Genomic DNA, 21,734 nt, shown 5'->3' with positions numbered 1-21,734 from the left:
ACTCAAAGAAGTCCGTGGCGATCCAAGAATGGGTTTAAACGCAGAGGTTTGCCCTTTAAGATGCTACCGTCGCTCATGGTTAGGTTCTTGATCTCGTCTGGGAAGTGAGCTCGTTGAACGAGCTTGATCATGGCATCGTGGGCATACTTCAACTCCGTGACAGTGAGAGCTCCTTTTGTCTGGTTGTTTGGCTTCCATCGGAAGCAGCGTGCAACGATTCGAATCAATTTTCCTCATGAGGAAAATCGTTCCACGATGGTAGCATCAAAACTGGTGGTGGCTAAACAAATAATGCTCTTTTGTTCAGGAAGGATCACGAGCCACCTTGGCCCGTGGTGCCATAGTGATGGTTTCAGAAATTCTTCCGGTGTTTGAGCTCTGGAAATGAGGTCTGCCGGGTTGTTCGCAGTTGGCACATGTCGCCAATCTGAAATGGTCGTTCTGTTCTGAATCTCAGATACCCTGTTGACGACAAAGGTCTTGAGCAGGTGCGGTGAAGTCCGCAGCCAATGTAGTACGATCGCGGAGTCGGTCCAATAAAGGATACGATTTACGGTAACCTGGAGGGCCTTTTGTGCTGTAATGACTAACGAAGAGAGAAGTAGCGCCCCGCATAATTCCAGCCGAGGAATAGACTGGGTCTTCAAAGGTGCTACCTTGAATTTTGCCAAGAGAAGTTCCACCTGGCAGTTACCACGCGCATCTCTTGACCGGAGGTAGATACAAGCTCCGTATGCTCGTTCGCTTGCATCGCAAAAACCATGTAGTTCAATGTGTACTGGTTCATTGATAATGGTTTTTCTTTGGAAGGTAACGTTGTTTAACAGCGGGAGTTGTGTGCAATAACGCATCCATTCGGTGTGTATTGTCATCGGCAGCGACTCGTCCCAATCGACCTTCATAGTCCAGACCTTTTGTAGCAACACCTTTACGACAATAATAACCGGACCGAGGAGACCTAAGGGGTCGTAAATCTTTGCAATGACTGAGCAATGAATCGTTTGGTGATGGCGCTTGTAGGTACGATCTTCGCCACGGAATAACGAATTGCGTCGTCGGTAGATTCCCAGGCGACCCCTAATGTCTTTATGGTAGACGATTCCCCCAAATGTAATTTCTTATGAATGTGCTGCTCAGGAAGACCCTGTAAAAGTGGCTTGTGGTTTGAGGCGCATTGCCGAATCTGTAACCCTGCTGATTTTAATAATTGGATCATCTGATCTCACAAAGTTAATGCTTCCGTTATTGTCGAAGTTCCCGTGAGTAAGTCGTCTACGTAAAAATCCCGTGTTAGAATCTGAGCCGCGATGGGAAATCGATGTCCTTCATCTTCGGCTAATTGCGAAAGGCAGCGGATGGCCAAATATGGAGCTGCTGATAAACCGAAGGTGTTCAATTCATACGTCTTTAGTTCTCCGTCGGAATCGCGCCAAACGATTCGTTGGTACTTCCAGTCTTCCGGACGTACAATGAATTGCCGGTACATTTTCTCGATATCTCCGATTAAAACGAAACGATGACTCCTAAACCTAATGAGGATGTGTAATAAGTCCTCTTGAATTTTAGACCCAATGTGCAACGTTTCGTTGAGCGACAAACCAGTTGTCGTTGCTGTCGAACCGTCGAATATAACTCGTAATTTCGTGGTTTCGCTGGTGATTTTTGTGACGCCGTGATGAGGTAAGTAGTAGCCTTCTCCTATATCATTGATACCTCGGAGCTCCGACGTATGTCCCAAATCCAGGTATTCTTGTAGTACTGCTTGATATTGCTGGAACTGATCTTGATTGAGCCGCAGCTTCCGCTCCAAAGACATCAGGTGTTTTAAAGCCCTTAATTCGGATTCTCCCAGTCTTGACAATTTGTCGTTGAACGGAAGTGCTACTACATATCTTCCTCGGAGTTCCTTCGAACATTACGTCGAAAATGCTCTTCACATTCTTGCTCGGCGTCTGAATAGCGTTGGATTTGGGGTCCATCTTCTAATTCCCAGAAGCGCGCTAAATCGTTCTGTATAGTCGTGGTCACGTGACAAACAGTATCCTGCATTCGTTTAGGAACTGAGGTACTCCCCCCGATAATCCATCCTAGTCTTGTCTTCTGTAGAAATAGGTCCGGACCGTTAGGGGGTGACATGTTTATTTGTCCGACGCTTAATAGGGCAAGTGCTACTCCGGCGCCTAGTAACAGGTCGACGGGCGCAAGTAGGTGGAACGTCGGGTCTGCTAGTTGTAAATCCTTCGGAATCTTTATGAGCGCCCGGTCAATGGGTTGGTCTGGTATAAACAAGGATATTGTCGGCATTGTCAAGAAGGTCAATGTCCGTCTGAAGTTGCTGGTCCTAGATTGTAAGATCTGTTGGACCGACATATTAATGCCCGTATTCATACTTGGCGCGTTCAGCGTTGTCTCCAGATTTCCCCAAGAAATAGGAAAAGAGGAGGCGCGGTGTGTCGCGCCGTAGCGAGCGCTGCTAGCGCACTTTTGTTTTTCGTTTTACTGTCTCTCGATCGCTTTCGCCGGACACGTGCGTCGCAGTTAACCATTGTCATTTTTTGGTAATTAAAACTATTCTTTTGGACTGTCATGCATTATTCTATCCAACCCTCGCCTTCAACAAGATCGTCGTGACTGTATGCTTCGATATGGTTGTCATGGTATTGAGGACTCCGATTGGTACCGAGCATTTCCCTAAAGGAATACCCAGTCTTTTGGTGAGGGCCTCGGTTATAAAGTTCGTCGAGGCACAGGTGTCAATAAGCGTTCGGCACGAGACAGGTTGGTGATACCTGTTCAAGACGTACACTTGCGCGGTTACTAATAGGTCTTGAGTAACCGGGTTGACAAAGAACGCTTTATGGCTCCTCGCTCCCGTCGGAGTTTCTGGTGCTAGTCAATCTGCAGGTCGTGGTGTATCGATTGAACGGGGAGATTCCATTATTCTCCGGGAAACACCTTGCGTGGTACTTGTTGGTTGATGTAACAATGTATGATGTCTTCGACGACATATGCGACAACTACCGCCTGGACATGTCCTTAGGTTGTGACCTTCCTTTAGACAATTCAAATAGAGCACGTCAGCACGTCTGTCCTTTCACGTACCGACAACGCATGAAATTGTTCACACAGCCAAATGTAATGATCGCGGTCGCAAACAGGGCATCGTCTTGATGTCTTCGGTGTCTGTAGTCTCCTGCTCGACCCACGTTCCTCGTACGGGTGATAACGGGTTGGCGCGGAAAGAAAAGCATGACCTCGCGATGGTCGAAATCTTGACGCTCGCGGGTTGTCCGAAGGTCCCGCGCTGTTTCGTTCGGACGACGGAGTTGCTTTTACGTTCGCAGTCAGCGCGCAGCTTGCCCGTTTTTCTAAGAATTCTAGCAGGTCGGTGTAGGCTGGGACCCTCCTCTTGTAGTTGCATTAATTTTTGACAGAATGATTGACAGCAATAAACTACTCCACGACGCCACGTTCTCGCCCAAGTTTGTCAACGCGCGAAGATGTTGATTTACGCCGTCCACGAGGTCATCCAATGCTTCCGGTGTGTCCCTGGTGAGCTCCGGGATGTCGCGAAACGCGTCACAATGCCCGAGAATAATGCGACGTGGGCAGTCGTATTTTCCCTGCAATAATTCGATCGCGTCGTTATAATTTGAATCGGTGGTGCTCAATGCTTGGATACAAGCCGCAGCCTTGCCGGTCTGGGTGAACCTCAAATATTGCAGTTTCTGCACCGGTGTCAAATCCTCGTTTCATATGTCATCATGTATCAAGTGTCATAAAATGATGACCATTTTTCAATAGTCCCGTCGAACGATGGTAAACGCATTTCCGGCAGCTTGATGGCCATCGGTGCGGATGTAGTTGATGGCCGAGGTGACGACACAACGTTACATGCGGCGGGAATTGTCTGTTGCTCATTATGCAACAGTTTGCTCTGGCTATCGAGGCGTAATAATTATTCTGAATATCGAAACGACGGGTTTTCTCGGACTCGTCGAGCTCTTCGATGCTAAATTGAAGGTCATCGAACCTTTTCCACGTCTCGTTCAACCCGTTGAGGTGGGTTTGTGGCAAAAAGGTTTCGCGTGGTTCGGAATCTTCGTAGTAATCGAGAAAGGTAGTTAGGGACGAAATTTGCCCGAGAATGTGACCTCTTTTCCGTCGTAAAGTATTGAGGTTCGACCCCCGTGTGGCCGGTTGCGTTTGGCTTGTACTGGCCGTTGTGTTCGGCACAGTGATGCGAATGACGCGGAAATCGGACGGACAATTCAATTTAACGATCCTACCTTGTCGTAGCGCTACCAACGTACAGTGTTATAATCCGTTTAGAATCCAAGTGTACCCTGGCGAACGAGAACACTCACTGTAATCCAATGCTCGTTGCGTTTACTGACACTTAATCCTATTATGGCACTGAACGACACTCCTGTTTTCTGCACTGAGTTTGCACTTAGATTATCAACTGCACGTCACTGATAATCCGGCTCGAAGGACCAATGTTTTCAGCACGCGTTCGCGGTAGAGGTTGCCGTTGTTTACTACTTTCTACGGCAGCAAGGAGAATAATTTATACTGAGATTTTAAGATAAAATCATGAACATGTGATGTATTTCTAAAAGTTCTCATACAAGTGTTGATGTGTGTGAGTTTTAAGAATACTGAAGAAGCGAAGCGATCAGATCTAAGGATTCACAACAACTGAACTCGAGTCTCGAAGTCTCTTTCCAAGTTTTTAGTTCTCCCTCTCCTGAGTCTTACTAACGGTCAGCAAGGAGCCGCCGAATATTTGGGAGGTCTTTTTTACTTATGTACCCCAGTGACCTCAAGGTAGCGGCTGTTAACAAAAAACGAATTAAAAACAAATAAAATCTACGCACTAAAAGTAATTATCGAAAAACTATTTACGCTGAGAGGCGATGAACGCTTCTAATGTAAAGTTTTCCATCGTAAATAACGAAAACGCCACGTTGATGCGTTTATAAAGCAAAGAGGAAACATCTCCCTCCATTTCTAACAATGAAAACAGCCGACACAATCTGAGATTAATCTGAACAACTCGGAATCGACATGAAATTAAAAGGTTTGCAAGAACTCGAAACCCTGCATGCGTATAAAGATACTTGGAAATGCATGGTCAGCGAACACGTGCGAGTCAGTAAATATGAAGCCTTCATGTATTCGCAGCTTCGCCCGCTCTCATAAATAAAAACTTCGAGAATTTGAATCCAGATTTGCGCCTTTAGAAGTTGATTAGAACAAAATTCTGAATTATGTTTTTAATCATTTGTATGGGTGACCGTCGTAAGTGTAACGTCCTGAAATTATTCACGAGCACGCTACTGCGCCGACGCGTAGGGAAAGCGGTTCCCTAAGAGAAGGCGACTCGTATTCTTTATATATATTATAATAATAAAGGGATTATAGGTTCGGGTGGCACGCGGTAAAGGAGTAAAATCCAACGTTAATTCCTTTCTCAAAATAATATGTGAATTTTATTCAAGAAATTATGTGTTGTTTGTTTATAATATGATAATAATAAAAAGGTAAGTAATATAAAAAGAATATTGAACGTAATTAAATAATGAATTTAAATAATGAATTGAAGTAATTAAATATCGAATTGAATTAATGTAGTTAATTAACAAATGTTGCGCCCTGTGTTTGAAATACAAAAAGAAAATAATAGTATTAGTAATGTACAATGAGTACGCCCTGGATTGAAAAATACAAAGAAACTAACAATCGTGTTTGTGCTAAAATTGGAATACTGTTACGTCGCGAGCGAGTGATACGGCGCGCGACGTACAAATTTAAAAAAAAATTTAATTCCGGATTGATACACGGATGAGAACGGTATTATCGCTGCCACCAGTCCCGATCGCGCTCGACGATGTTGGGTCGTTAACGATTGGAACAAATTTAAAAGAATCGAGAGTTTATAATAAGATTCCGAATTGATCAATTGAGTTCGTCAATGCTCTGGTCCCATACGGGCCCTTCGTGCGAATTTATGCAAAGATGGTTAGCGTGAATGTTACGAAGGAAGTGTGTTAAACTAAAATGAATCGGAAACTAGTTATGTGTAACAAAAAGAAATATAATCTCAAAAAGTAAAGCATAGACAGTAAATGAAGTGGTTTACAAAAGTTCGAGCTGTTGAAAATATAGGAAAAATGCAATTTAAATATATGTTTAACAAGATCGGCGAAAATAGAACGGAAATTTAAAGATGATTCGAGCGGCGATTTCGATGAACAATTAAATAACGTTGAGAGGAAACGGTCCCAAGGGGAAAAACTTCCAGAACCAACGGTATCATGGGCCGCCTCTCGTTATAACCAACGGAATTATTGCTAAAATTGCGAAATATTCTTCGATACCTTAATAAAACGTTGAACAGAACGATCTTGGGGGAAAACTTCCAGGATACGCGGTTTCAAGATCGCCCGTTTTGCCTCACTATATCCAAATTCGTCGTAGTGGAGAAAATGAAATAAATAACTCACCAAGCTCGTTGTAAAATAATACACGATAATAACTTTGGATGTCTTAACGGTTGCTGGTGTAGTCTGAAAATCTGGAAGGCGAAGAAAAGATGAGAACTTTGTCACACGCACTACGCGTTCGCGATCGGCCTTTCGACGGTATTACGATTACGGAAACGAAACGACAATTGCAAGATTTTTACAAACGACGCGACGCGGAAAAAGAAAATATATTAATTATCGAACGATTTAAAAGCAAAAGCGAAAAGATAGAAAATGAAAAGTATGAAAAGAGTTTAACGTATTCGTAAAGTCTTTTGCCGCGGAAAACGCGAACTGCAATCTCCCGGCACTCTGCCTTTTTCAAGGACTTTATCGGGCAGCTAATTACAACGATTTCCGCACGACAACTCTTGCTTAACGCGAACACGGGCTCCCCGTCACGTACCTCACGATTTTTCGACGAAGAGTGATTTGCCTCAGTCAAGCGATCGTATCTCAGGGTTCGACCCGCGATCATGGGTCCAAAGTGGGGACATCATTTGGCAAATCAGGATACATGTCGAAGGGGAAGGCCCGCGCGTATTGGTTTCGTCTAGGCGCGTTTCCCGAGTTCTCATCCCTTCTTGACCTTTCTTCCAACTCTATCTTCCGTAAGCTATCTCTTTCTTTTACCCCTCTAACGCTACGCGGATTTCATGCGTCGCAATTCTAAAGTTTCTAGAATGTTCGAAATCTGATACGACTTTACTTGTTTGAATTTATTAATTAAGGAGAGGCTTTTATAGATGATATTTATAAATGATATTTCGGTAACGAAGAACATTTGCCCTTTAATAGATGATTAACTTACTATATTGAATAACTAGTAATGAATAACGCAAAATTTTTCCGTTCTTATTTGTATTCCGGCGGTTTACGGAGAAAGGCAATCGATATTCATAATTATTATCAAATCGCGGATATATGCAAATACGTTACTGCATTTAATCGTTATTTGTTCCACATACATCAATTTTTAATGATTTTCGTATTTTCTAAACGCTCTACGTTTAACGTTTAGTTCATTGTCGATGTTTATTGCCTTAGTCGACCTTCGCTTGGAACGTTCTTGAACGTCGGTCGACAATTTCAAACCTCAGTGGTTGTCACGCAAACCCTCGCATTCTATAGTCATTCAAACAGTTTCATTCCGTTTCATGCTAGCTGTTTCGATCTTAATTGCATTCATTCCTTGTGGAAGAGTCGGCTGACGCATGCTTCGCAGGTAGGAGAGGTATATTGCTCGCGAGGTAAAACAAAATCGTATTTCCCTTGTTCTGCGCGATTAAGCGGGGAAACTTCCAAATGCGTCGCACTGCTTAACCGCACGGCGAAAGATGTTGATAATATTTCTCCTTAACCTTAGCGAGTTCGAATTTCTATATGTTTATTGCTACGCGGCTTCGACGAGGCAATCGTCCTAAGGAAGGTTGACTTCTTATTATTTGAATAGAACTAATTATAGCCTCCTTTGTGTGCCTCGCCTGGGATTATTTCCAAGTGCTACGCACTGACAAGGTACACAAATTCGGTATGTTAACGGTCAAACTATTCAAAACTATCAGAAAGAAAATGGAAATAGATCTTAGCTACGGTCGAATTATTGAAAATAATTCGGACGTAACAATACAATAAAAGAAAATTAGATTATTAATTACAAAAAAATAATTCAACCTAAAATAAAAATACAGAGGAAAATAAATTGATTAGTGAACGCGGTTCTAGATACGATTATTAAACTTGAATTTATAATTTAATATAATTTAATATAATATAAATGATTTGAATGATTTGTCGGGAAATTGGCCAAGATCCGTTCTGACGCTGTAGGAGTTAGCTCGTTCGATCGCAGTTCGGTTTCTGGGCAACTTAGCCGTCACTGAACAGGCCGCATCCAAGGAGCTTCTGCTTTCGCTCGGACTACGATCAGAATCGAAGTGAAGATTCTTTGCGCGGCACGCTCGTATTTATACCGGAGAACTGCTGACGTAGCAGTTTTTTGAAGTGAAAACTTCTTTAGGCGCGTTGAGCGATTTTCGGTAGGGGAAAATCTTATGGGTTCGCGTCACCGACATGCTCGAAATGACGATCTACTGCAGTGGTATGTACCAGACTGGCGCACGGGCTATAAGGGTAAAGTGTTGTGTTAAGTAAAGTTAAATTGACTACGTGGAAAGTATCAATATTTGTGTTTAAAAATTTAATATTATTTATTTTTTAGTTTTTTAATATTTAACCGGTAATTATTTAGATTACGCACAGTAACTCCGATTTCGATGATTTTTAAGAATGTTGTAGATATCAACACTTCCAACAACTTTTTCCTATACATATAACCGCCGCTCAGCCTTAGTTTTCGAGATATTTTCAAAAAATTGTCGAAACTAATACATTGAATTCTGCTCGTTCCTGTGCGTCCGTGTACTTCTTACGCGTCACTTTGCGATCGCCGCTGTTCTATTGTTTTTGCAGGCAGCAGCACGGTGACCGACACCAATATATATATTCATATATAACGGGTGGGCTTAAAAATTAAATTGAACTAATTTTGATGATTTTAAATCGCATTATGTGCGTCTGGTCGCCATTAGGCGACCAGAATATCGCTTTAGTTTAACCTAACCTAATTCACTAATTAGGTACATTAGATTAGGCGAGTTTAGGCTATATTAAATTCCCGGCTGTCGTTGGGCAGCCAGCACACACAAGTCCAAATACAAAATGTTTAAATATTCGTATAATTTCATTTTGTATTACCTACCTACGACACGTTGAAGTGCAGAAGTACACAAGGTATATGTTGATCATCAGTCGTCATGCTGTTGCCTGCAGAAACAGTAGAAAAGCGACGATCACACACTATTGCGTAAAATGTAACACGAACGCACATAAACAGGCAGAATTCAATGTATTAGTTTCGACAGTTTTTCGAAAATATCTCAAAAACTAAGGTCGAGCGGCGGTTATATGTATAGGAAAAAGTTGTTCAAAATTTACACGATATTTATATAAATTCCAATCAAACATTTTTGTTTCTTATTTTAGTTACCATAAGCCTATTGTATCCTTTTTAGAATAAAAATGTATATAATTATTGCTCGTAGTGCCGATAGATGTGAGAACCAGACTGATGTTAATAATCTTAATTTACAAATTATGAAATTTTAATTTTTGATACTACAATTAATTTGAAAATTCAAAAAAAGCCACTGTTATTTCATAGTTTTAAGTTTTCACTTCTGTCGACAGTCCCCATGACTGTTCACTTTTTTCTACCTGTGTTTTCGATACCGGAAGTGTTCGGACTTTGACCTGCGCGTACGTGACTCCGTGCGTATCGCTATCTCTGTCTACGCGCTATTGTCGTCTCTTTCTACTCTGCGCTTGTTCCTATCTCTTTCTATTCGCTATTGCTGTCTTCCTCTATTTATTTCGCGCGCTGTGTCGATCTTTTATCGACGCGGTAGAATTATCGACGTATATTTTAAAGTATATAAAATTTTTGTAAATATTAATAAATATAAAATTCTTTTTAGTTATTAAGTATGAATATAATTATTTAAATCAATATAGTACAATAATAAATACTAATTATTAATTGTTGTTGTTCATTCTTCTTCCTGCTGGATGTTACAGCCTTGCCCCTGTGTTGGTCTCTTGTCCTCAAGAGACTCTTTGGTTGTTGATCGTTTTTCGGAGCAGAATTTGCATAAACATTTTCCTTCGTCGTTTCTGGGGAATGCTGCCAGTCTTCCGAAATATTTAATGATCTTTGCATGTTTCCTCCTTGGATCCTTCTTATTTGACTTCTTATAGATCTTCCAATTTATTTCAGGTACATCGATGGGGGTTAACCTCCATGGTATAACCGTTTCTTGTTTCTGCTGTGATGGAGTCTTTGGAGAATTTTAAGAATAGTTAGTAAAAATTATTGAATAAATAAAAGGATACTTGTACCTCATTTAATCGTTTCAGTGCTTTTCTTAAGCGTTTCAATTGCTGTCTTTTACCAGCTCGACGTGTCATTTTTGCAGTTAGAAATTTTTAAAATTTAATATGGCGTTTGCGCAGGTGGCGCTTTACGCCTTCCTTCTTTCTTTATTCTTCTTTCTCTGTCTTTCCTCTTCTAGGAAAGACCATAATGGCGGTTAAGGGTTCGAAATATATATATTAGTTTTTTATAAGAATAATAATTAATATTTATTTTGTTTCCCTTTTTTTTTTGTTTACATAGAATTATATATATATAATAAAAAAAAAAAATTATTAGTGAAGTTCGTTTAGGTAAAATATGTTGGGATTTGTACTAGATGGAAGTAGAGCTCCTTCTATGAATGCTTCTCGGGTCTCTTCATCCATGTTGTTGAAAAATTGATGACATGATGTGCATGCTATTGCAGTCTGTATTCCTGCATAGTTTCGACCGCAGGCCATGCAATAGATATGTTTAATTGCATGTTCGTTCTTAATGAAGTGGTGGTTGCCTAGATATACCCATTGTTTTCTTGCATCTGTGTGTGTTCTTCTGGCACATCGAAAACATAATCTTCCTGACTGGAAGTGGAAGGTGTGTTGGAAAGCTGGTACGAAGTCTTTTACGCATAAAGCATCGATGGCTGATATTTGCTGGTTCATTTTTCTGAATATAGACAATATTTTCTTATAAAATGGTAAATTTATTTTAATTATTTATGCTTACTCTTTGTTGTAATTCCCCTTTTTCTTTTTGAAATTCTGTTTTGTTGAATTTATTATTTCTTCTTTGCGAAAAACTTTTTGCTCCGTAACTGCTTCGTACTGTTTCACTCAGTGGCGTTCCTTTTGGAGTGCTTCCACTTGCTGCTTCCAACGGTTTTTTAGATTTTCGTTAATACGCATGCGCGTGTTCATGAACCTAGTTGATTTTTGCATCGATTTTCATGTTTGATCTATGTTGCTGATTGGTAGATAGGCCCTCTTTAGCCTATCTTTATGAACGATGCGCTTTTTATTGGGTCTTATTGCCAATTCTATGTTATTTGGTTCTATGTTTCTAAGAATAGTGTATGGTCCAGTGTATTCTTTTTCAAATTTGTTTCTTCTAGGCGGGTTTAATAACAACTTTTTCACCTGTTTCGTAATTTATTGGTCGAATTTTTCTGTCGTAGTAGTGTTTTTGTCTGTGTTTCTCTTTTTCCAAATTCGATTTTGCTATTTCTCGTAAATTGTACAGTGTTTGAATTAGTTTTTCCATATAATCGGGGTATGTTTTTAAACTATCAATCGGTTTGATACTTGATGGTTGTCGAGCTTTCTTTCCGAAAATTAATTCATGTGGTGTAAATTTCGTTCCTTCGTGGATGCTGGTGTTATAGGAGAACATTGCTTGTGGTAACCATTCATCCCAATGTTTTTCTTTTGAAATATAATGTTTTAAATATTCTATTAAAACATGATGACTTCTTTCTAGAGATCCATTTGATTGAGGATGGAATGAAGATGTCCTGTATGTTTTGATTTGGAATGCTTTGGCTAATTTCTTTATTAATGAACCAGTAAAACATGTACCCCGGTCTGTAAGTATGGCTTTTGGACTACCAAATTTGCATATAAAGTGTTCTGTAAAAGCTTTTGCTACTTCTTCAGATGTGGTTGATATTAAAGGTATTGCAGCTGAATATTTGGTTAAATTAGCCTGGATGGTGAGTATATAACTATTTCCTGTTGTAGTAATTGGTAGTGGTCCTAATATGTGTAAAGACACTTTGTCAAATGCATCAATAGGGGTGTCAGTGATGACCATAGGTTCCTTGTTTTTCATCCTCACTAATTTTACTTTTTGACAACTGATGCAGGTTCTAATATAATCAGTGATTTCCTTTTTCATGTTTTTCCAATAATAATTATTTCTGATTCTGTGGTAAGTCTTTTTTATTCCTTTATGCCCTCCTACTGGGCTCTCATGGTTTTCTCTAATGATGTGCATTCTTTCTTCTTTAGGTGGTGTAATTATGGTTCCTTTACATAGTGTGATGGAGATGTTTGATTCTGCAAAAATTACTTGTAGGAGTTTATGTAATCCTTTTAATTCAGGTATAGAACATTCTTGAATTTGTCTTTTATAGAATTCTTGATAAAGTATTTTCAGTGTTTTAGGTAGGTCTTCTCTTGAAAGTGTTACTAGGCCAAATATTTCTTTGTTCTTCTTTTTCAAATGTATGATAATTTCTTCCTGTTGAGGTATGTGTATTTTTATTTTTTCCTTTTGTAAAAATTCTCTTGATTGATTGTCTATTGGTTTTCCCTCTTCATTTAGGAATACAATTACTATTCCTTTCTTCATCCAGAGGTGGTCAGTTGTCTCTACTATCTTGGATGTGACTGGTAGGTTGCTGATTACTCTTGGTTGTGTTATTTTATGTGTGGTAAGTTGATCTTCTTCTTTAATAATTTTAATGGGAGTTATAGGTGCTGTTGATGTACTTCCTGAATCATTTTTTTCTTCCTTTTTCAGCTCTGAAAATTCTTCTTTGGTTCCTAAAGATGTCCTTTTTGTTCCTGAAGATGCTTTTTTAATTTCTGAAGATGATTTTTTTGTTTCTGAGGATGCTTTTTTAGTTCCTGAAGATGAATCTATTTTAGGTGGCTCTCTGTATATGTGTTTGGGTAGGGTTATTCCTTCTTCAAAGTCTTCAATTTCATCACCAATTATTATTGGTTCATGTCTCCTTTTAAGTGGTTTAGGAGGTTCAGAAATTAGTTGTTTTTTAGGTGGTTGGTGAATTTCTACTGTGATTTTTTTCTCGTTCGGTTTTTTCTTTTTAAATTGTTTGTTTGCAGAGCTTGATGTTTCCTTTTTCCTCTTCCTGTGTGGTTGATCTTGGAATTCATCAGTATCGCAATATTCTGATTCGCTGGAGGTAGTATTTTCTTTAAGACGTTTTTGATGTTGACTGCTGCTTGTTTTATGTGGTCTCTTGTAGTGTTGTGTAATTTTTCCTTTTTTAATTTCTCTTTCAGAATCAGATGAAGTATCTCGCTGGCGTGTAGGATACTGATGTGTGATTTTTCTTCTTACAATACTTCTTTCGGACTCAGAGGAGGTATCTCTTTGTCGTGTGGCGTGTTGATGCGATTGTTTTTTCTTTTTTGTTTCTCTGTTTTGTTCTGAAGATGTGTCTCAGCGTCTTGTTGGATATTGATGTGTTTCTTTCTTCTTTTTGACTTCTCTTGAACTTGATGATGTTGTTGGTCTCGGTCTTGTAGGGTGTTGATGAGTTTCCTTTTTTTTTCTTGTGTTCTCTAGAATCGGATGTCGTCGATGGTCTAGGACGTGTAGGGTATTGATGCCATTGTTTTTTCTTCTTAATTTCTCTTGAATCTGTGGTTGAAGTAGTTGCTCTAGGTCTCGTAGCATACTGGTGCCATTGCTTCTTCTTTTTAACTTCTTTTGAATCTGTGGTAGAGTGTTTCCGTTTTGCTTGAATTGGTAATGTTGCAATAGGGTTTCGGGATAATGCGTCGGCGTTTATATTTTGTTTTCCTGGTTTATATTTAATTTCGTAGTCGTATTCGCTTAGTTTTAGTTTCCAACGCATTAATCTTGATGCGGGATCTGTTAAGTTATGCAGCCATGTTAATGGTTTGTGGTCTGTTATTAAATAAAATTTTCTTCCGTAAATATATGGTCTAAAATGAGTTACGGCGTATATGACTGCTAGTAATTCTCGTTCTGTAGCAGAGTATTGGGTTTCTGCCTTGTTTAATACTCTTGAAGTATATGATACCGGTTGATCTTTCCCGATTTCGCCTTGGCTAAGTACTGCTCCAACGGCGATTCCAGATGCGTCCGTAGTGATGTTGAATGGGTTTGTAAAATCTGGATACTGAAGAATTGGTTCCTAGCAAAATTTATCTCTGAGGATGATGAAGGCTTGTTGTTGCTGTTGCGTCCATTCGAATTTTTGTTCTTTTTTTGTTAAATCGGATAAAGGTTTAGCTATTTTTGAAAAGTTTTTGATAAATCTTCTATAATATCCGCATAAACCAAGGAATTGCCTAATATTTTTAACTGTTTTTGGAACTGGAAACTCTTTGACCGCTTCTATTTTCTTTGGGTCAGGTTTCACTCCATCTTCTGTGATAATGTGTCCCAAATAGGCTACTTCCTTCTTTAGTAGCTCGCATTTTTCCGGCTGGAGATATAGGTTTGCTTCTCTCAGTCTTGCCATAAGTCTATTGAATTTCGTTTCGTGTTCTTCTATTGAGCTAGCATAGATTACTATGTCGTCAATATACACGAATGCTTCGACCCGTGTAGTCCATCCAGAACGTTGTTCATAAGCCTTTGGAATGAACCTGCAGCGTTTTTTAAACTAAATGGCATTCTTTTGAATTGGAAGTGTCCAAATGGCGTTGAAAAAGCTGTTTTGTGCTTATCGTTTGGATGCATGGGTATTTGATGGAAGCTAGACTTTAAGTCGAATATTGAGAAGTATTTTGCGCTTCCCAATTGATCTAGAATATCGACTATATTTGGCAATGGATATGCGTCGCTAATGGTTTTTTCATTTAATTTTCTAAAATCAATGACTAGTCTCCATGATTTGTTTCCTTGTGTATTTTCTTTTTTTGGTACTATCCAAATTGGAGAATTCTAAGGTGATGATGAATGTTCGATGATATCTTTTTCTAATAATTCATTTACTTGTCGATTTACTTCTTCCTTTAGTGCTTGTGGATATCTGTATTGCTTTATATTAACTGGAGCTTCGTCGGTTGTAATTATTCGATGGAAAATTTTGTTTGTAGCTCCAGTTCATCTTCGTTTAAGTAGAATCGATCAGCATTGTTTGAAATTAAATTTTTTATGCTTGATTTCTCTTCTTTATTTAGATGTTCCAGGCGAAGTGATGTAAATAGTGTAGTGATGCGTTTGGTAAAGTTTGATGGTGCTTCTTCTTCTTCTTCTATTTTAATTTCTTCATATGGTTCTAATTGCACGGTAGGCATTTGAATTTTGATTTCTTCAGAAGAGACATTTGTTGCATGAAGTTAGGCTATGCCAGTTCTGTTTGTAACTACTGCGTTTCCCATGTATAATTGTGGGTGTATTGCAATTTTTGGTATAAAGCCTGTTGTTTCTTCCGTATTTTCTACTTTGATAGGTATTGTTGTCCTAGTCCTTGATGGTATGGTGATTAAAGGTTCTTGGAATGGTATAATATAATTGTTGACTATGAGCATAGATTTGGCATAGTCAATGTTCGCTCCGCTATTCTTGAAGAATTCCGTTCCTAGTATTCCATCGTGCGCTATTGGAAGATCCTCCACAACATGGAATATGGACTCTGTATCCAGCGCTTTTACTTCGATGTAGCCTAGGGTTGAAAGATAGCCTTCGGTTATTCCATTTAATTCGAAGATAATATTTGTATTAATTATCGCTTTATTTGATATAATATGTTTTTTTATAATATTTATATCTGATCCAGTATCGATCATTAGTGATGCTACTCCTTGATGAAAATTTTCACTTATGAGTTTAATACTTGGAGGCTTTTCCGCGTAATTTGCTTTTAGACACAGGTTCGTTTCTTTACGTACCTGTGGTTCTTGAGTTGCAGTTTGTTGTTGTGGTTGGTTTTTGATTTTTTCTTGATACGCTTTTTTCCTACATTGTTCAATGGTATGGCCAATGTTTTGGCAATAAGCGCATATTGGAGGTTCTTGCCTTCTCCAGTTTGCGGTGCCTTGGTACCAGTTATTAGGAGGTTGATTTCCCGGGGGTTGATAAGTCGGGTTCGCCGAAGGTTGATTTGCCGGATGTTGAAAAGCCGATGGTTGTCCCGTTCCTTGGCGTTGATATGAAGGGTTCCGACCCATATTTTGAAGCTGGTTCACCGGGGTTTGGTTTTGTGGAACCCGGTTTGGTTGCATCCATTGATTCCTTTGTTGATTATAGTTGTTATAGTTGTTATAGTTGCTATTGAACTTATTGTTGTTGAAGTTATTGTTGTTATTATTGTTAAACCAGCAATTTTGAATCGTGTGTCCCGGGCGCTGGCAATGCTGGCAATATTTTGGCTGCCACTGGATTGATGATACAGTAATGCTTCGAAATAAGCAAGTGGCTCGGGACCGAACAGTTGCTTATTTCGAAGCAGGTTGCTATTCGGCTTGACTTTGTTCTCGAAACGGGACGATAGAGAACGCGAGAAACGAGTGAGAGATCCGAGGTAGCGGCAAATCATAAAGTGATCGGCCGAGCAGCGATGTTATTTTTTGAACAAGGATAGAAAGCATTATACACATATATTCCATCCTTCTTCTACTAACCGATGTCACTGCTCAGTCGAGCGTGAAATTTATTACCCTAAACATCGGTTTCGCGCTTTCATGGACCTCTCCCTCATTTTTCGTACCTCTCACTTTGCGGGCGACTTCAAACAAAGAAGAGGGGATAGCAAGTTGCTTATTTCGAAGCAGAGACCACTTCCTTATTTCGAAGCATTACTGTACCTGCTGCCTTTGGAATGAACGGCTACTGCAGGTGTTGGTGCTATGGCCGTATCCAAAACAATTGCTGCATTGAACGGCCTGGGTATATCCCTCGGTTATCTTCGTTCTCATCATGTTCTCCTTGCACTCCGCTTCGCCTTTGATAGCTGCGCTAATTGCTTCGTCTAAGGTGTCGAATTCGCAATTTCGCAATCGATTGAAGATTTCTGGTTTCATCCCAGTCAGAAATGCTTTGACAGCATTGGCTTCCGCAGATACATTATATTGCTGCGTATGATCAGGAACGTCGATTTCATTGTAGTTCTGAATGTGCAGTAGGATGCTGGAGACTCGGCTGCTATAGTCGACGACTGCTTCGTTTGTCATTTGTGCCAATTTCGACATGTCTCCGTATAATTGTATCGATGAGTACGAAGGAGCAAAACGTGACTTTAACACCGCAATTAGCCGTTCGATTGTATTGTAGTTTCCGCTCAATACTACTCTCGAAGCTTGTTCATATAGTTTATTTTTAATCAACTGGACTAGGCCGTATTCGGCGTTCGGTGAAATCATTCCTCTAGCATTAAGGCAATTCTTCGCGAATTGATACACGGATATGTTGTGGCCATCGAAAGGTGGCACTATGTCCGCTGCATCCCTTATGCTAATAGGTCGGATGCCCTCAGCTGGTACGTTGGCTTCGTTGGCCATCTTATAACTATTTATTAATGTATATTATATATATGTATATATTTTTTATTTTTTTTTGTTATTTTTACGTATGTATCTTTTTTTTTCTTTTTTTATACTATATTTTTTTTTCTTGCTTATTTATATATATATTTTTTTTTCTTTTGTTTATTATATATATATATATATTTATTATTATTTTATTTATTTATTTTTTCTTTTCTTCTTCTTTCTTTCTTTTATTTATTAATATTTATATAATTAATTATATGTTACGTCCGGGTTTATTTTACATAACCCGACCTTGCGTTTCCCGTTTTGTGCGCTGCACTTGGAAGAAATTCCCCTGCGGGAGGCGCAAGGAAGGGTATTGACTTGATTTTCTCATCTTCGTATCCTGTCCGCGCTCCCCCTAACTTGTGTCTCTTCGTTGAGTGCGCTGCACTTGAAAATATTCCACACGAAGAGCACAAAGAAAGGGGTTTGAGATTTAAAATAATAATTCTTCTTTTTCTTTTCTCTTATTAGCTTCAATAGTTCAACCGTTAGTATACCAAGTTTGTGTACCTCGCCAGTGCGAAGCACTTGGAAATAATCCCAGACGAGGCACACAAAGGAGGCTATATTTAGCTCTTTCAAATAATACAAAGTCAACCTTTCCTTGAGATGATTGCCTACTCGAAACTGCGTAGTTCGAAAATTTAGAAAGTCGAAACCGTTAAGGGAGAGGTATCGTAAACATCCTCCGCCGCGCGGTTAAGCAGTGCGACGCACTTGGAAAATTCCCAGCTTGACCGTGCCGTACAAAGAAAACTATCGCTCTCCCCTGCTAGCGAGATACCTCTCCTACCTGCGAAGCATGCGTCAGCCGACCTTTCCACAAGGAATGAATGCAATTAAGTTCGAAATAATTGGTATGAAACGGAATGAAACTGTTTGAATGACTATGGAATGCGAGGGTTTGCGTGACAACCACTGAGGTTTGAAATTGTCGACCAACGTTCAAGAACGTTCCAAGCGAAGGTCGACTAAGGCAATAAACATCGACAATGGACTAAACGTTAAACGTAGAGCGTTTAGAAAATTCGAAACCATTAAAAATCAATTCACGCGGAACTAATAACGATTAAATGCAGTAACGTATTTGCATATATCCGCGATTTGATAATAATTATAAATATCGATTGCCTTTTTCGTAAACCGTCAAAGTACAAATAATAACGGAATGATTTTACATTATTTATCATTAGCCATTCAATAGTAAGCTAAACATCTATTAAAAAGGGGGCTAGATGCTCTTCGTTACCGAAATACTATTTGCAAATATCATTATAAAAGCCTCTTCGATAATAAATTCAGACAAAGGGCGTAATAGAATATTCCAGAAGTATAGAAACTGCGACGCATTAAATTCACTAGGCGTTAGAGGGGTAAAAGAAAGAGATAGCTTACGGAAAGACAGAGTCGGAAGAAGGGTCAAGAAGGGATGAGAACTCGGGAAACGCGCTTATACAAAACCAATACGCGCGGGCCTTCCCCTTCGACACGTACCCTGATTTGCCAAATGATGTCCCCACTTTGGGCCCATGATCGCGGGTCGAACCCTGAGATACGATCGCTTGACTGAGGCAAATCACTCTTCGTCGAAAAATCGTGAGGTACGTGACGGGGAGCCCGTGTTCGCGTTAAGCAATAGTTTGCGCGTGAAAATCGTTGTAATTAGCTGACCGGTAAAGTCCTTACAAAAGGCAGAGTGCCGGGAGATTGCGGTTCGCGTTTCCGCGTAAAAGACTTTTACGAATACGTAAAATTTCACACTTTTCAATATTCTATCTTTTCTCTTTCGTTTTTTTTAAAATCGCCGTTAATTAATATTTTTCTTTTTCCGCGTCGCGTCGTTTTGAAATTAGTGTTCGTATCGTCTCGTAACCGTAACACCGTCGAAAGGCCGGTCGCGAACGCGTAGTGCGTGTGACAAGTTTCTCATCTTTTCTTCGCCTTTCCAGATTTCTAGACAACACCAGCGACCACTGAGCAAATTTACTAATATTTTATATTATCTAACATCGAGCTTGGTAAGTTTATCTATTTCATTTTGTCCAATACGACGAATCTGGATTTAGTGAGGCAAAACGGGCGATCTTGAAACCGCGTGTTCTGGAAGTTTCCCCCCGAGATCGTTCTGTTCAACGTTTATCGAAGGTATCGAAGAACATTTCGCAATCTTAATAATAATTCCGTTCGCAGTAATGAGAGGCGGCCCATGAAACCGTTGGTTTTGGAAGTCTTTCCCCTTGGGACCGTTTTCCTCTCATCGTAATTTAATTGCTCATTGAAATCGCCGCTCGAATCAACTTTAAATTCTGTTCTACGATTCAACAGTTTTCAATATAACCTAATTTCGCCGATCTTGCTAAACATATATCTAAATTGCAATTTTTCTTTCTATATTCCTAACAGCTCGAATTCTTTGTAACCAATTTAATTACTGTTATGCTTATTCTTTTTTTTGAAATTATATTTCTTTTTGTTACACATAACTAGTTTCAGATTCATTTTAGTTTAACACACTTCCTTCCTAACATTCACGCTAACCATCTTTGCACAAATTCGCACGAGGGGCCCGTATGGGACTAGAGCATTGACGAACTCAATATAACAACTTCAGAATCTTACTATAAAAATTAAACGATTCTTTTTAATTGTTCCGATCGTTAACGACCTAACATCGTCGAGCGCGATCGGGACTGGTGGCAGCGAAAATATCGTTCTCATCCGCGTATTAACGCCTAATAAATTAATAATCTTAGTTTATTCTTTTTTTTTATTTTTGTACGTCGCGCGCCGTATCACTCGCTCGCGACGTAACATATATCTATGCTTATTTCCTAAATTGTTTTAAGAAAGGCTCTAACGTCCGCTAAGAATTGTATTCTATTGCCACTCTGTCGAACAGAAAATTTAAATGACCCGAATTATCATGAATAATGACTCGACGGATTCTACCTGTTACAATGACTCGACCAATCCCACCGCTGTCACCAAATTTTTTTAATCCTATACGTGTAACGTCCCGGAATTATTCGCGAGCACGCTACTGCACCGACGCGTAGGGAGAGCGGTTCCCTAAGAGAAGGCGACTCGTATTTATATATTAATTAATTAAAGGAAGGATTATAGGTTCGGGTGGCACGCGGTAAAGGAGTAAAATCCAACGTTAATACCTTTCTCAAAATTATATGGTGTGTTTATTCAAAAAAAATGTGTAATGTGTTGTGGTTGTTCGTTTATAATATGATAATAATAAAGAAGGTAAGTAATATAAAAAGAATATTGAACGTAATTAAATAATGAATTTAAATAATGAATTGAAGTAATTGAATTAATGTAGTTAAATAACAAATGTTGCGCCCTGTGTTTGAAATACAAAAGAAAATAATAGTATTAGTAATGTACAATGAGTACACCCTGGATTGAAAAATACAAAGAAACTAACAATCGTGTTTGTGCTAAAATTGAAATACAATAAAAGAAAATCAGATTATTAATTACAAAAATAATTCAACCTAAAATAAAAATACAGAGAAAAATAAGTTGATTAGTAAACGTGGTTCTAGATACGATTATTAAACTTGAATTTATAAATTAATATAATTTAATATAATATGAATGGATTGTCAGGAAATTGGCCAAGATCCGTTCTGACGCTGTAGGAGTTGGCTCGTTCGGCCGCAGTTCGGTTTCTGGGCAACTTAGCCATCACTGAACAGGCCGCATCCAAGGAGCTTCTGCTTTCGCTCGCTCGTTAAACTTGGTAGCGAACTCTGCAAGACGGTATCGTCGCTCTAGAGCCAGTGTACTGATAGGCCGCATCCAAGGAGCTTCGGCTTTCGCTCGCTCGTTAAGCTTGGGTGCGAACCTGACACGTAGGAGAACCGCTGCGAACCGATAGTTGAGCGCTTCGGGTCTGACGCGGAACCTTTACCGCTTTGCCGACAAAAGAGTCGAAGATTACTGGATTCTATACAAATC

The 21,734-nt window shown here is 39.4% G+C and overlaps 1 protein-coding gene across 1 annotated transcript; it reads right to left on the bottom strand.

Annotated features, from left to right (window-relative positions):
* Window positions 1-1,222: 1,222 nt before the first annotated feature.
* LOC114881485 lies at window positions 1,223-1,816 on the bottom strand. Its single transcript, XM_029198291.2, has one exon. It carries the CDS (start codon window positions 1,814-1,816, stop codon window positions 1,223-1,225), a length of 594 nt encoding a protein of 197 aa, XP_029054124.2.
* Window positions 1,817-21,734: the final 19,918 nt, after the last annotated feature.

Source organism: Osmia bicornis, unplaced genomic scaffold (assembly GCF_907164935.1).
Source record: "Osmia bicornis bicornis unplaced genomic scaffold, iOsmBic2.1, whole genome shotgun sequence".
Lineage (NCBI taxonomy): Eukaryota > Metazoa > Arthropoda > Insecta > Hymenoptera > Megachilidae > Osmia > Osmia bicornis.
This window is presented reverse-complemented; position numbering and strand designations above follow the sequence as displayed.

What these genes read in the sequence shown, in the direction of transcription:
- LOC114881485 (XM_029198291.2), bottom strand. Translation starts at nt 1,816, where the DNA reads ATGTCTTTGGAGCGGAAGCTGCGGCTCAATCAAGATCAGTTCCAGCAA.